General features: G+C 36.0%; 1 protein-coding gene across 3 annotated transcripts in view; it reads right to left on the reverse strand.

The window, feature by feature from the left end:
* flnba (filamin B a) overlaps positions 1-15,008 on the reverse strand; it is a 750,037-nt gene that overhangs the window by 600,049 nt on the left and 134,980 nt on the right. For all 3 annotated transcript variants that reach the window (XR_012387353.1, XM_073917115.1, XM_073917114.1), the window contains 6 exons: positions 12,195-12,323; positions 11,036-11,209; positions 8,873-9,031; positions 8,511-8,714; positions 6,345-6,497; positions 4,569-4,691 (listed from right to left, as the gene is read on the reverse strand). Coding sequence is in view for 2 of the 3 variants with exons in the window: in XM_073917115.1 (XP_073773216.1) it covers positions 4,569-4,691; positions 6,345-6,497; positions 8,511-8,714; positions 8,873-9,031; positions 11,036-11,209; positions 12,195-12,323 (942 nt within the window). In the remaining variant the exon portion in view is untranslated. The remainder of the gene's footprint in view (positions 1-4,568; positions 4,692-6,344; positions 6,498-8,510; positions 8,715-8,872; positions 9,032-11,035; positions 11,210-12,194; positions 12,324-15,008) is intronic.

Consider the following 15,008-nt stretch of genomic DNA (forward strand, 5'->3'; position numbering starts at 1 on the left):
ACATGTAGACATGCGAGCAGACACACACACAAACACAGTCATAGACACAAACAAACACATACACATCCATGCATAGAGACACAAACATGCGCACACACACACACACACACACACAGCCAGCCACACATATAAATATGAGCAAACACACAGTCACATACGGACACAAACATACACACACATGCGCACACACACACGCGCACACATACGCACACGCGCACACACACGCAGAAAACGGGAGAAATAGAAGAGGAGAAAGAGGATCAGGTGAGGAGTTGCAGCCAGGACAGAGAAACACAGCAGAGTGAAGAACAGAGGAAACATCAGCAGATTCAGAGCATCAGAAGACCAGCAAAGCTCATTCATAAGCTGATCAATAATTATTACCACACACTCAATATTGTCATCATATTCTTTTTATGTATTCTGCCATCATTTTCACTTTATACTGATTCCAGATCACATTAATCTTAATAACAACTTCTAATTTGCCGTTTAATCACTGTAATTGGGGATACAATATTTCATAAGGACTGGAAGTGAACAATTTATTTAAAAAGTGCCATATAAGAGTCATATAAGTGTCTCACTCTGCTAAAAACACTACTAGGACACATATAGTTCATTAAAAATTGGTTGTTTTTGTGTTGTTTTGAGCAAATTCGTTCTTCCGGTTTGAAATTTTTGAAGCTGCGTCACGCCGATTAGATCCTTGTGTGTATTTCAGCATGTAGACTGGATGTCTGTACCTGCGAGTGCATCGTGACGTCTCTGAGTGTGCTGCATTAATTCATGAGAAAGACTTGGTTCAAACCAATCAGCGCGCTCTGTTGTGTATGAGATGCAACTTCATTAATATGCATGATAGCTCCGAAGACTGTTTTACCTGTTACAGTGTTCAGACGGAAAAAAGACGCCATGTTGTGTTGCCAAACTAAGTGGAAGAAAAAGAATTGTTATTGCGAATATTATTTAAATCAGTAAAAAGTTGGTCGGCGCAATGTCCCAGTTGTTAGCCAACTGACATATAATGCAATAGCACTTCAGGGTGTCCAGAGTTCGAATCCCGGCTCGTGGACATTTAAAGGCTTTTCTGTTGCTGCAGCTTAAAGACGTCTCTCATATGGAGAATGAAGCCTCATGCATTGCTCAGGTGTGAGTTTCTCACAGATGTCAACAGAGTGTCACAATCTTGATGCTTTTGTGGTTCTCGTCTATCAAATCTGAGCTTTATTCTGTATTCTCTATTGGATTCACATCAGGTGATTGAGTAGGCCATTCTACAGCTTGATTTTCTTTCTCTGAAAGTATCTGAGAGTTTCCTCGGCTGTTTCTAATTCTCTTGCTGAAATGTCCACACTGGTTTCATCTTCATCCTCTTGCTAATGTAGATGTTGGACTGAAGCAGCTGATATTCATTTACACTGAGGAAGAGCAGAGGGTTGCTGAAGAACTACTGAGAGACTTCAGCTGCTGTCTGGGCTTTCACTGCTGAACTACACCTCCCTTTCTTCTTTTGTTCAATACTTTTACCTGCATCATCAGGTACTTCATTTGTAAACGAATTAGATTTGTTTTCTTTACATATATGAATTTCTTTTGTTGTTGTCAACGTCAGGGGAAAAATTCAAGAAAACGGCACCTTTAGAAATGTTTTCCTAGAGAAATGGTGACATGTTCAATACTTACTTTCCCCACTGTAATGCTGCGTTCACACTAGACGCGGAACGCACGCAAGTGATTTACATGTTAAGTCAATGCAAACGCGCGAATAGACATCCTGCGGCGCGATACGCGCGAATGGCGCAGTGCGAATGACGCAAATGGCGCGGTGTGCATAGTGCAAAGTGAATTGAGCGTTTGACGCACTTAACAAGCGTTTCACACGAATCTCTCGAGTTCAAAAATCTGAACTTCAGCGGACATTCGCGCCGCGTTAACCAATCAGAAGCTTGCTCTTGTGGGGGCGTGATTGTGACGTAGAACCAGTTGATGGTGCCCTGGGGGAAATCCTCCAGGCGACACCGACAACAAGTCATCAAACTGGGCTTGGCTCAGTCAGAAGCACCGTTGAAAGCCTCCGTGATCCACGATCAGTTTCTGGAGGAGTTTATGAGCTCACAGAGCTGGATGCAGCTCTGAAAGCATGTAGTGGACTCAGACACGGTCCTAAACGTATCGACGCTGTTTTTCAGCCTTCATAAAGTACATAAACACTTCTATTTTCTTCATAAAATCCATGTTAGCCTTTTAGCAACGAAGCTACAGTCACCGGGAAGACAGAAGTCCAGCCCATCACCCGAATCCACGTCTGTTCTGAAGTAAATTTGACACGCGAATGAAGCGGATTTGACGCGCAAATTATGCGGGGTTTGACGCGCGAATGAAGCGAGTAAACTCAAATGTTCACGCGGCAATTTACGCGCGAATAGCGCGATTTATCCGCACGTTCCGCGTCTGGTGTGAACACAGCATTACTCCTTAACAGGCTACTACTATTACTTAATAATCTATAAATGTTAAATGCATCATGTGCCAAAATGTTAAACAATATAAAAGTTCTTCATCTGACTTTCATGTAGTATCCTCTTGTGCTTTGTTTATGCTATAATAATTACAGCACACACATTTGTGTCAAAAATAAAAACTACCCTTTTGAATCTACCCAACTTCCTCTACAAAATGGCAAGTGTATTTATTCCAAACACCATTTGTGTTTGTTAGCGTTACAGCTCAAACATAATGAGCACAAAACCTCCCTCACACACACTTCAGACTCAGCCAGATCCTGACTGGAAGTGCAGCATGAGCAAACATGACATGAATGAGAGTGCGTTTCCTCCAGACATGTGTTAGCATCATGCAGCACGTAGTGCAGACACGCGGCGCAATGCTAACAGAAACATCTGCACGGCCTGATGGGAAATCAAGACTCAAGTCATTTCGGAGAGCCATGTGTTTTCACTCAAGTACAGTATGGAGAGTCTTTAACGCTTGACATGAGCCAGAAATCAGCCACACGGACATTTGTTCAGTGCTGTTTTGGCTGGAGTTCATATTGAAGACTGAGCTACAGTGAATTAATCCACAGCTTGACATATAGAGGCTGAAATGCTCAATAATTCACACTTCATGTAGATTAAAGAGAGATACTAGAGACAAAAACGCAAGTTTGAGCTGTCTGGATCTTATTTTTTCCAGTCTAAAGGGAAAGAAAACATCCATAATATACTTAAATCATTTTGTGTCTGTAGTTTTTAATTATAATACACATATATTTAAAGCAGTTTTCTCTAAATGAACTATTTTTAATGCAATGAGCTGCAAATCTCCACTTCAAGAGCTTTTAATCATGTATTTCCACATCCATATCACCCTGCAGCCCAAGACCGGTTACTCACTGAAGATAAGCAGGGCTGAGCCTGGTTGGTACCTGGATGGGAGACCACATGGGGAAACTAGGTTGCTGTTGGAAGTGGTGTTAGAGAGGCCAGCAGGGGGCGCTTAACCTTTGGTCTGTGTGAGTCTTAATGCCCCAGTATAGTGAAGGGGAAAGTTCACTGTCAGTGGGCGCCGTCTTTCAGATGACACGTTTAACCGAAGTCCTGACGCTCTGTGTCATTAAAAATCCCATGGCACTTCTCGGAAAGAGTAGGGGTGTAACCCTGGTGTCCTGGCCAAATTCTCTCCATCAGCCCTTGCCCATCATGGCCTCCCAATCATCCTCATCCACTGAATTGGCTCTATCACTGTCTCCACTATAGCTGGTGTGTGGTGAGCGCACTGGCGCTGTTGTCCTGTGGCTGCCGTCACATCATCCAAGTGGATGCTGCACACCGGTGGAGGTGTGTAGAGACCAGCTACCCCCCCCCCCCCACCTTTTTTATTTTTATTTTTTTACAAAAAGACAAATTCAAAAACTAGTTGCCTAATTATATACAACGTTTTATTCAAATTTATTCAATTCTGTTTGCTGTATTTTAATACTTAATAAATCATATAAAAAACCTGTCTGTAAAAACCTAAAACAATTAAAATAAATCAAACCTAACCATATTGATATCGTTAGCTCACATTGCTAGTTTTGTAATGAACAATTCATCTGTGCATGTCATTAAGAAAAACAAACCTAGCCTTTGTAATCTTTCATTGAAATCTGAAAAAGTTCAATTCTTAGTTAAATCCTCAGATTAGGTCAGCCTGAGGTATTGGGCGTGGCTAACATACTTAACCACGCCCCTCCAGCTGTCAGTTTTGACAACAAACACAAATGGTGAGCAGGAGGAGAAGAACGTTAGGTTGTAATAACTCTCCCCAAACCCTTTTCCCCATCTTCCTGAATGAAATGCCTACTTTACTACATCAAATCAGCTCGCAGTAAACAAAACAAGCCACGCCCATTGCTTTATTATCTAAAAACCCACTTCTCTAGAAACTGCATCACAACAAGTGAACAACAACAATAAAAAACACAGCTTCCGGTTAACGCGGACTTTAAATTTCTCTAAAGCGATTGATCAGCATTTAGTAGTTTTTAAGAATCCCCCATGTAAACATGAGAGTAGTTTTACCTGGGATCTTGAGGTTGAGATCACAAACACTTCCAACACTGGAAACTGAAGCTGCTTTCTGACGTCGACTGATGCTCTCGCGGATTCGACCTTCTCCAGTCACCTTTACACTGAACGGACTACCTAAAAACACAAACACAAACAATTAAATCCTTGCACTGACACAGCAGCTAACAAATGTTTTAATGAATTGAAGAATAGGTAGTTCAATAGGAGGCATTTAAATAAAATGGAAATGTATTATAACTGTAGAAAAAGCCCTTTTTAACTAATCAATGCAATGTGAAAGTAATAGTACCTAACGAGGGTCAAAGACGAAAAGGGAGTTTAAAGCATCAAAACAAAAATTGTAATACAGCTTTAATATTTTATTTATATGTGCACTCGATGGCCACTTTATTAGGTACACCTTACTACTACTGGGTTGGACCCACTTTTGCCTTCGGAACTGCCCGAATCCTTCGTGGCATAGATTCAACAAGGTACTGGAAATATTCCTCAGAGATTTTGCACCATATTGACATGATAGCATCACGCAGTTGCCGCAGATTTTCTGTAAACCCTAGAGATGGCTGTGCGTGAAAATCCTAGTAGATCAGAAGTTTCTGAAATTCTCACTCAGACCAGCTCGTATAGCACCAGCAACCATGCCATGTTCAAAGTCCCTTAAATCACCTTTCTTCCCCATTCTGATGCTAACTTTGAACTAGAGGTCTGCATTCCCGCGGGCGCCGCGGGACCCGACCAGATTTCTACGGCGCGGGTATAAATTTCCGATGTAAATCACGGGAGCGGTCGGTAACGGGTTTAATTTGGGACGGGAGCGGGCTGTCTAGCAATATTGCTCCCGACTCCCAAGTGAGCACGCGTATGTATGTGTGTAAATGAAATAGCGCGATGCTGTGTTTAGCATGTTTGTTGCAGTGTGTGTGTGTGTGTGTGTGTGTGTGTGTGTGTGTGTGTGTGTGTGTGTGTGTGTGTATGCGCACGCGCGAATGAGAGGTGGGTGGGTGGGTGGGTGTGAGTGTGTGTGTGTGTGTGTGTGAGAGAGATAGAGCTTTGCCTGTGTTTGTGCTTGGTGCTTATGAGTGTGTGTTAGAGGGCGCGCGTGCGCGAATGAAAGAGAAAGCTTTGTCTGTGTGTGTGTGCTTGGTGCTGTGCGTGTGTGTGTTTATACAGACAGCTTGTTATAGGCTGTCTGGACTGTATAACTGGGTGATTTTCGATTTTGTTCTACCCCCGCTCTTTAGCGGGATCGGGCGCGGCGGATAGAAAACGGGGCGGGGCGGGCAGCGGGACATCAAGTGCTTAATATAAGCGGGATCGGTCAGGTTCCGGCTAAAACCTGGCGGGTGCGGGCGGGAGCGGGATTCAAAATTTAGTCCCGTGCAGATCACTACTTTGAACTGCAGCAGATCGTCTTGTCTACATACCTAAAAGCATTGAGTTGCTGCCATGTGATTGGCTGATTAGAAATTTGCGTTAACGAGCAGTTGGACAGATGTACCTAATAAAGTGGCCGGTGAGTGTTTATAATCAGATCATTGTTAAAAGTATCTTTATTATGAAAAAATATATACAGTTGAGATAAAATTATTAGCCCTCCTCCAAATATTTTTATTTATTTACCAATATTTCCCAAGTGATGTTTAACAGATTTGTATTGTTTAACATAGTAGTTTTGCTCTGATACTATACTATACGACGTACTATAATAATTTACAAGTACATACTAGCAGAATGTACAATAACTGTGTGATAAGTATAATCTCTGACCTGGGACGTGCTCTTCTGCAAATCTGATGGACACAATGTAGGTTCCCGGTTCAGTGGGACAGTATGAGACTCCACATGTGCCGTCCTCCATGTCTTCTGTCTGGATGTCCACTTTGCTGGGACCCTCGATGGACAACGCCAGACCACCATAGCCTGGCAACACAGGAGACACGCCGATATTCAATAATGCAATATACGTGCACACACGCACACACAGTTGAAAGGGAAAGTTATTAGCCCTTCTGTGAAATATTTATTCTTTTAAAAATATTTTAAGAGATATTAAAATGGCAATTTTCACAGTATTTGCTAAAATATTTTTTCTACAAGAGAAAGGAGCTTGCATTGACTTCGGAAGTCAATATTCTCCCAAATATCTTTGTTTGTGATAAACCGAAGAAACAAACAAAAAAAAAAGCGAGTGAATGATGGCAGAGTATTGGTTTTTATGCGCGCTGTCCCTTTAAGAGGAAGCCTCTACATGCTGTAATGTGTTTATAATCTCAGGTCCTTCAATATGAACAAACAGCTTGAATCACGACAGAGGAATGAAGAGAAACGGCTTCATCTCATGCCTGAAGCCTCGGAATTGTGGGAAACTTTTGCTTCATCTGGTTGTGGGAAAAGAGTTGTTGTTCAGCTTCTGTTGTTCTGATTAGTTAGTTGGTTAACCAGGTGAAAACAGCCCAGTCTATAATCAATATGGAGCCAAAGAAACTTAACAGTAAAAGATGAAGCAAAAAAGGCAATCTAACAACAGGTGATTAAACACAGATATAAAATATGAACCCCAGTAAAAATTAATAAAAAAACCTACTAAATAACTTATTAAATAATAAATTTTGTCAAAAAGAATGATTCAAAATGATTGAAAATGATTATTAGCAAAAACAATAATTACATGATACAAAAACATGAATGATGATGCTATAAACAGTTATTATATAAAAATATTTACATTGTATAAATATATACACATATAAAGAATTATCAATAAATGAAAATGTGTATTAATTTATGCTAATAGTACGTTTTTATTATAATACAGTGATAAATAAATAAAAAATAATGTTTACAACTTCTACTAGTACTACCAACACCATTGAATATATAAATAAATAGGGTTATTACTATTATTAAATAAACAATTGTGCAGCAAAAACAACAATTTAATGTATATAAAGAAAAACATTTAAGATAATGATTATATTAATAGTTTAAAATATTTAAATAGAATAACATTCTATATATATATTACTATATTTATGATTACTATTTAATAAGTATATTTAAAAATAGTTGTTCATATACTAAATAGATCTTATATTTTCCTCAAATTAAAAGAAAGAAAGAAAAAGGAAAGAAAGAAAAAGGAAGGAAAGAAAGAAAGAAAGAAAGGAAAGAAAAAGGAAAGAAAGAAAGAAAGAAAGAAAGAAAGAAAGAAAGAAAGAAACAAAAAAAGAGAAAGAGAAAGTAAGAAAGAAAGAAAGAGGAAAGAAAGAAAAAGGAAAGAAAGAAAGAAAGAAAGAAAGAAAGAAAGAAAAAGGAAAGAAAGAAAGAAAGAAAGAAAGACAGAAAAAGGAAAGAAAGAAAGAAAGAAAGAAAGAAAGAAAGAAAAAGGGAAAGAAAGAAAGAAACGGAAAGAAAGAAAGGAAAGAAAAAGAAAAAGGGAAAAGGAACAAAAAAAGAGAAAGAAAGTAAGAAAGAAAAAGGAAAGAAAGAAAAAGGAAAGAAAGAAAGAAAGAAAGAAAAGAAAGAAAAAAGAAAGAAAGAAAGAAAGAAAGAAAGAAAGAAAGAAAGGAAAGAAAGAAATAAAAAGGAAAGAAAGAAAGAAAGAAAGGAACAAAAAAAGAAAGAAAAAGGAAAGAAAGAAAGAAAGAAAGAAAAAGGAAAGAAAGAAAGAAAGAAAGAAAGAAAGACAAAAGAAAGAAAAGAAAGAAAGAAAGAAAGGAAAGAAAGAAAAAAGAAAGAAACAAATAAAAAGGAAAGAAAGGAACAAAAAAAGAAAGAAAAAGGAAAGAAAGAAAGAAAGAAAGAGAAAGAAAGAAAGGAATGAAAAAAGGAAGAAAGAAAGAAAGAAGAGAGAGAGAGAGAGAGAGAGAGAGAGAGAGAGAGAAAAGAAAAGAAAAGGGAGAAAGAAGCTCATGAAAGCTGAGCATCTCTGACCAGCTTCTCTGGTGTCCACAGTGAAGTCTGCCATCTGGAAGGTTTGTCCCTCCTGCAGGCCCGTCCCGAACACCTTCACCCGGCCAGCGTCACCGATCTCTGACTGAACCACAGTGATGCTGATGGGACTGTTGGGCACGTGCCGGCCGTTCTTCCGAATGCTCACCAGGTGCTCACCCACTTCCCTTGGTATGAAGGAGATTCCTGACATGACAAACAGAGTTACTCACACCAAACTCAAAAGAAAGAAATTTATACATTTATTCATATACATTTGGCCCTATTGTGCAAAATTTATTCTTTTTTCAAATATTTCTCAAGTGATATTTAACAAATTTTCCACAGTTCCTTCAGAGACTGACCGATGTGATTGTTTGGCTGCCTCTTCAGTAAGCAGGGCTCGTCGCGTCCAGACGGGGCTTTAATGCTGGCGGTGAGCAGACTAAGGTCAGTCTCCATGATGTCCAGAGAGAAATCAGCTGCAGAGCCCAGCTTCACCTGAGACTTACGCTTATTATCCTCTGAACAAAACAAACAACAAAACATCAAGATCCAGCAGAGGGATTTACACTTGTAGACTTAGTGACTTGTAGACTTAAGATTTTGTAGAATTAGCGACTTAGACTTGTAGTCTCAGACTTGTAGACTTAGTGTCTTAGACTTTGTATCTTACCCTTAGTAAATTAGACTTGTATACTTGGTAACTTAAACATGTAAATGTTTACACTTAGACTTAGCAACTTTGACAAACCAACAACAACAAAAACATCAAGATCCAGAGGAGGGACTTAGACTTGTAGACTTAGAATTGTAGAGTTTGTGACGTGTAGACTTTCTGACTTGTAGACTAAGATTTTGTAGAATTAGTGACTTAGACTTGTAGACTTAGTGACTTAGATTTGTTGACTTAGTGACTTGTAGAGGTACAGTATACACTTAGACTTAGCAACTTAGACTTGTAGACTTAGTGACTCAGACTTAGTACCTTTGACTTGTAGACTGTGACTTGTAAACTTAGTAACTTTGACTTGTAGACTTAGTAACTTAGACTTGTAGACTTTAAAACTTTGACTTGTAGACATACTCTTAGACTTGTAGACTTAGTGACTTAGACTTGTTGGCTTGTACTTGTAGACTTAGTAACTTAGACTTGTAAACTTAGTAACTTAGACTTGTAGACTTAGTGACCTGTAAACTTAGTAACTTAGACTTGTAGACTTAGTGACCTGTAAACTTAGTACCTTAGACTTGTAGACTTAGTAACTTAGACTTAGTAACTTTGACCTGTAGACTTAGTGACTTGTAAACTTAGTAACTTAGACTTGTAGACTTAGTGACTTGTAAACTTAGTAACTTAGACTTGTAGACTTAGTGACTTAGACTTAGTAACTTAGACTTGTAGACTTAGTGACTTAGACTTAGTAACTTTGACCTGTAGACTTAGTGACTTGTAAACTTAGTAACTTAGACTTGTAGACTTAGTGACTTGTAAACTTAGTCACTAAGTCTACAAGTCTAAGTTACTTAGACTTAGACTTAGTAACTTTGACCTGTAGACTTAGTAACTTGTAACCTTAGTAACGTAGACTCGTAGACTTAGTGACTTAGTAACTTTGACTTGTAGACTTAGTAACTTGTAAACTTAGTAACTTAGACTTGTAGACTTAGTGACTTAGACTTAGTAACTTAGACTTTTAGACTTAGTGACTTAGACTTAGTAACTTTGACCTGTAGACTTAGTGACTTGTAAACTTAGTAACTTAGACTTGTAGACTTAGTGACTTAGACTTAGTAACTTAGACTCGTAAACTTAGTGACTTAGACTTAGTAACTTTGACCTGTAGACTTAGTAACTTGTAACCTTAGTAACGTAGACTCGTAGACTTAGTGACTTAGTAACTTTGACTTGTAGACTTAGTAACTTGTAAACTTAGACTTGTAGACTTAGACTTAGTAACTTTGACTTGTAGACAAACTCTTAGACATGTAGACTTAGTGACGTAGAATTGTAGATTTTGTGACGTGTAGACTTTGACTTTTAGACTTTGCAGACTAAGATTTTGTAGAATTAGTGACTTGTTGACTTGGTGTCTTAGACTTGTAGAGGTATACACTTAGACTTAGCAACTTTGACTTGTAGACTTAGTGACTTGTAAACTTAGTAACTTAGACTTAGTAACTTTGACTTGTAGACATACTCTTAGACTTGTTGACTTAGTGACATGTAGACTTAGTGACTTAGACTTGTGGACTTGATGACTCAGACCTAGTAACTTAGACTTGTAGACATAGTGACTTCGACTTAGTAACTTCGACTTGTAGACATACTGTATACTCTTAGACTTGTAGACTTAGTGACTTGTAGACGTAGTGACTTAGACTTGAAAACTTAGTAACTTAGACTTGCCATAGCATTTAAATACAGCTACTCTCTGATGATTTGAAGTGCTTCTTTTATCCCCACGTCTGCTAAATTATTAAACATAAATATAAAAGGTAAACCGTAAGGTATTGTGTTTTGACACCTGTAATCCTGGCGGTGAAGGGGCTTCCAGCGATGTGCTTGTCGTTGTATCGTACAAGTATATTATAATCTCCAGGCAATGTGGGCAGGTATGAAACCGTACAGGTGCCGTCTTTATTGTCCACACAGCTGATCTCAGCCTTCGACGGCCCTTCAATGGCCAGATCCAGACCACCTGATCCAAAAACACCCCAACAACATGCTTACAGCGGGACGCACTCATAAAACATGCTTTATTAGCATGCGCTGGGCTTATGATGGTATCAAAGTTATGTTTAATAACAATGGAATGACACAAGGAGAAAGTGCTGAACTATTGAAATGTGTTTATAAAGGCTTTTCTGGTTCTGGCACCTTAAAGACGCCTCTCATATGGAGAATAAAGTCACAGACTTCAACCGAGTGTGAAAATCTTGATGGTTCTGTGGGTCTCGTCTATCAAATTTTTTGTATTCTCTATTGGATTCGGCTCAGGTGATTGGCTGGGCCATTCTACAGCTTGATTTTCTTTCTCTAAAAGCATTTGAGAGTTTCCCTAGTTTCATCTTCATCATTTGCTAATGTAGATATTGGACTGAACCAGCTGATATTCATTTACTAAGGGTTGCTAAAGAACTACTGAGAGATTTCAGCTGCTGTCTGGGCCTTCACTGCCTTTCTGCACTTGCCTTTTTTCATGTGTTCAATACTTTTTCCTTGAGTAATTTCATTTCATTACGCATAACTTCATTTGTAAACTAACCGGATTAGCTTTCTTTGCATATATATCGACTTCTGTGGTTGTTAACAACATCTGGGGAAAATTTCAATGTCATAACAGCATGTTTTCTAAGAAAAATGGGGACGTGATCAATATTTATTTCTGTATTGGCCTGAGCTGCAAAAGATTAATATTTTCCAAATCCATATTTCAGCATGTAGTAGTCCAGCTTAACATGTGAAAATATTCATGTTTGAATTCGTTAGTTAACCAATTAAATCTCCGAGCATTTGATATTGTTCTGAACACCACTGCGATACATTAAAATAAAGTAAAAATAACTCTTAAAATAACTCACGTTATTCTGAAATACCCAAAATATAAATACTGTTCATGATCAAGATATCTTGAATTATTGAATTTTCGGCATACGTCTAGCATTGGCAGGAGGGGTTTGTACCTTCAGACGCATCTTCAGTGTAGATGGTGAACATGGCGGTTTTATTGGCCGTGCCATAGACCAGACCTGGGCCGTACGCCGTTACATTAGGACTGTTAGCATTGTTGACAAAGAACTGCAGAGGACTCTCTGAAAGACAAGCAAACAATATACAGTAACAAACACAATTTAGAAAAGAGAAGAAAAACACTATGATGATGCCGAGCAGGAGTGTTTGGAAAATGATTAATTAATTAGAGGTGTTTCTGTCCTGAAGTGTATTATCTCTTGCGTATTTAAAAATAATTGTAAATTTAAGAAATAAAAGAAAAGAAAATAAAGCCAAATATATAGCAAATTAAGCTAAATTAAATTAAAACATGGTGAGTTAGACAGTACATTCAAAGAATTTTAGAAATAATGCATTAAATAAATAATAAATAAACAAATAAAATCAACAAATACATTTATTATTAAAAAGTTAGACTGCTTATTTGCAAAATAAAACAAAATAAAATAAAACAATAACATATTAAAAAATTATTAATAAAAATAATAGTAATTATGCAAATATGAAAGTAAATACAAAACAAAAAATAAATAAAACAAAACATTTGTAGAAATTGAGAAATTATGAAATAAAATAAATAAATAAAACCAAAAATTAAAAAAAAAATAATAATTTTATTAAAAAGCTAGATGACTCATTTACATGGTTTAGGAAATATTTATGCAAATAATAAAAAAAAAGTTTTTTAGAAATAATTATACAGATCAAATAAAGCAACTAAAAACAAGAAAATATTAAATGGGTTAAAACATGCTTTAATAATAAACTGGCTTAATAATTAAATTATTAAAACACAGTGAGCTAGACAGCACATGGAGAATTTTAGAAATTATGCAAAAAAGCAAACAAACAAACAAAAAAATGACAATTTCATTATAAAGCTAGACGGTGTGTTTTGCATGTTCTTTGGAAATAATTATGGACAAATTAATTAATTAAATAAAATACAAAATAAGAAGTTTTCTGAAATTATTATTCAAATATCAAAGTAAATAAAAAACAATAAGAATGAATTTAATTAAAACATAATGAGCTGGAGAGCACATTTAAAGAATTTTAGAAATCATGCAAACAAACAAAAAACATTAAAATTTTATTATAAAGCTAGACGGCTAATTTGCGTGTTTTTAGGAAATTATTATGCACAAACAAAATACTAAAATAATCCTGGTTATGTAGACAGCTCATTCAAAAGTTTTTATTATAAAAAATTCTACAATGTATCTTTGCTAATTTAGTACATTTGAGAAAACAAACAAGAAAGTAAATAAATTAATATCAAACAAAAACTTGTCTCAAAAGTTTGTGATGCTTTTGCCAGAATAATTCAAACCCATCTCAATCTCCCTGCCCTATGTGGAGAAACAGAGAGATGGGCTCTGATGTGAGATTTACTGAGGTTTCTGATGGCACTACACCAAACCCCCAAAAAACTCCAGCCATAAAACAAGCACCTACATGACAATATGCAGCATCTCAAACAACAGATTCCTGACAGCTGAAGTCACACCTTTCAGCAGCAGAAATAAATCACACACACCTGAAAAACCTTCAGCAAAACAGATGATCCGGACAGCACGATCATCACACGCATGAACACTCAGATTACAGACTTCACCAAAAATAAGATGTTTAGTAGAATGTTCAAGCTTTTTTTTCATACAGTAAAAGCTTAGCACAGGGGTGTCCAAACTTGGCCCAGGAGGGCCGATGTCCGGCGTAGTTAGGCTCCAACTTCCTTTAACAAACCTCAATGGCAGTTTCTAGTATACCTAGAAAGAGCTTGATTAGCTGGTTCAGGTGCGTTTAATTGGTGTTGGAACTAAAATAAGCAGGAGACTGCCACTCCAGGACCGAGTTTGGACACCCCTGGCTTAGCATATGCTGTCGTTATTTAAAATAAATAAATAAATAAATAAATAATAATAATAAATAATAATAATTTGTATTATTAACATGTAAAATATATCTCAAATTTAAATGATTTATATATTTTAAATAAGATTATGAATTTTATATGATTTAATATACATATTTAATTTATACATATTGTATAAATCTGTAATAAGTGTGTTTTTACACAGAAAAATATGCTATTTTATCTAAAGAAACTCTCTATATGTTATTTCGGCTATTTTAATGATTTAGTAATATATATAAATATAAAAAATATCATAATTAAAATACACTATTTATACAGTATTGTTTACACAAAATATAATAAATAAAATAATAAAAAATAGAATGATATATATATATAGAATTTTAATATTATATATATAATTTTAATATTATATATATATTATATATATATTTAAATGATTTATTTTATTTTAAAAAGATGATATATTATATATGATTTGATTTACAAATATTTAATAGTTACATATTGTATAAGTTTGAAATTAGTGCATTTACACAGAAAAGTATGTAATTTTATTTAAAGAAATTCTCTCACTACACATGTAATTGTTTCTGTTTTAATGTTTTAATAATAAACAGAAATATAATACATGATAGTGTGTAAGGTAAATTATACATTACAAAGTAATAAAACATAGAATAGTATTAAAATAATATAATCACGTGTCCATTAATCAAGAATAACTATATAAATTTCAATATATCCAAATTGAGTATTTTAATTATGTCTAATATATTGTATATATGCAGTAGAGTATACACAATAAAAAATTATATATATTATTAATATAATATGAAGACATGAATCACATATGTCCATTATAACATAATATAATATAATA

This window comes from Danio rerio, chromosome 11 (genome assembly GCF_049306965.1).
Source record: "Danio rerio strain Tuebingen ecotype United States chromosome 11, GRCz12tu, whole genome shotgun sequence".
NCBI lineage: Eukaryota > Metazoa > Chordata > Actinopteri > Cypriniformes > Danionidae > Danio > Danio rerio.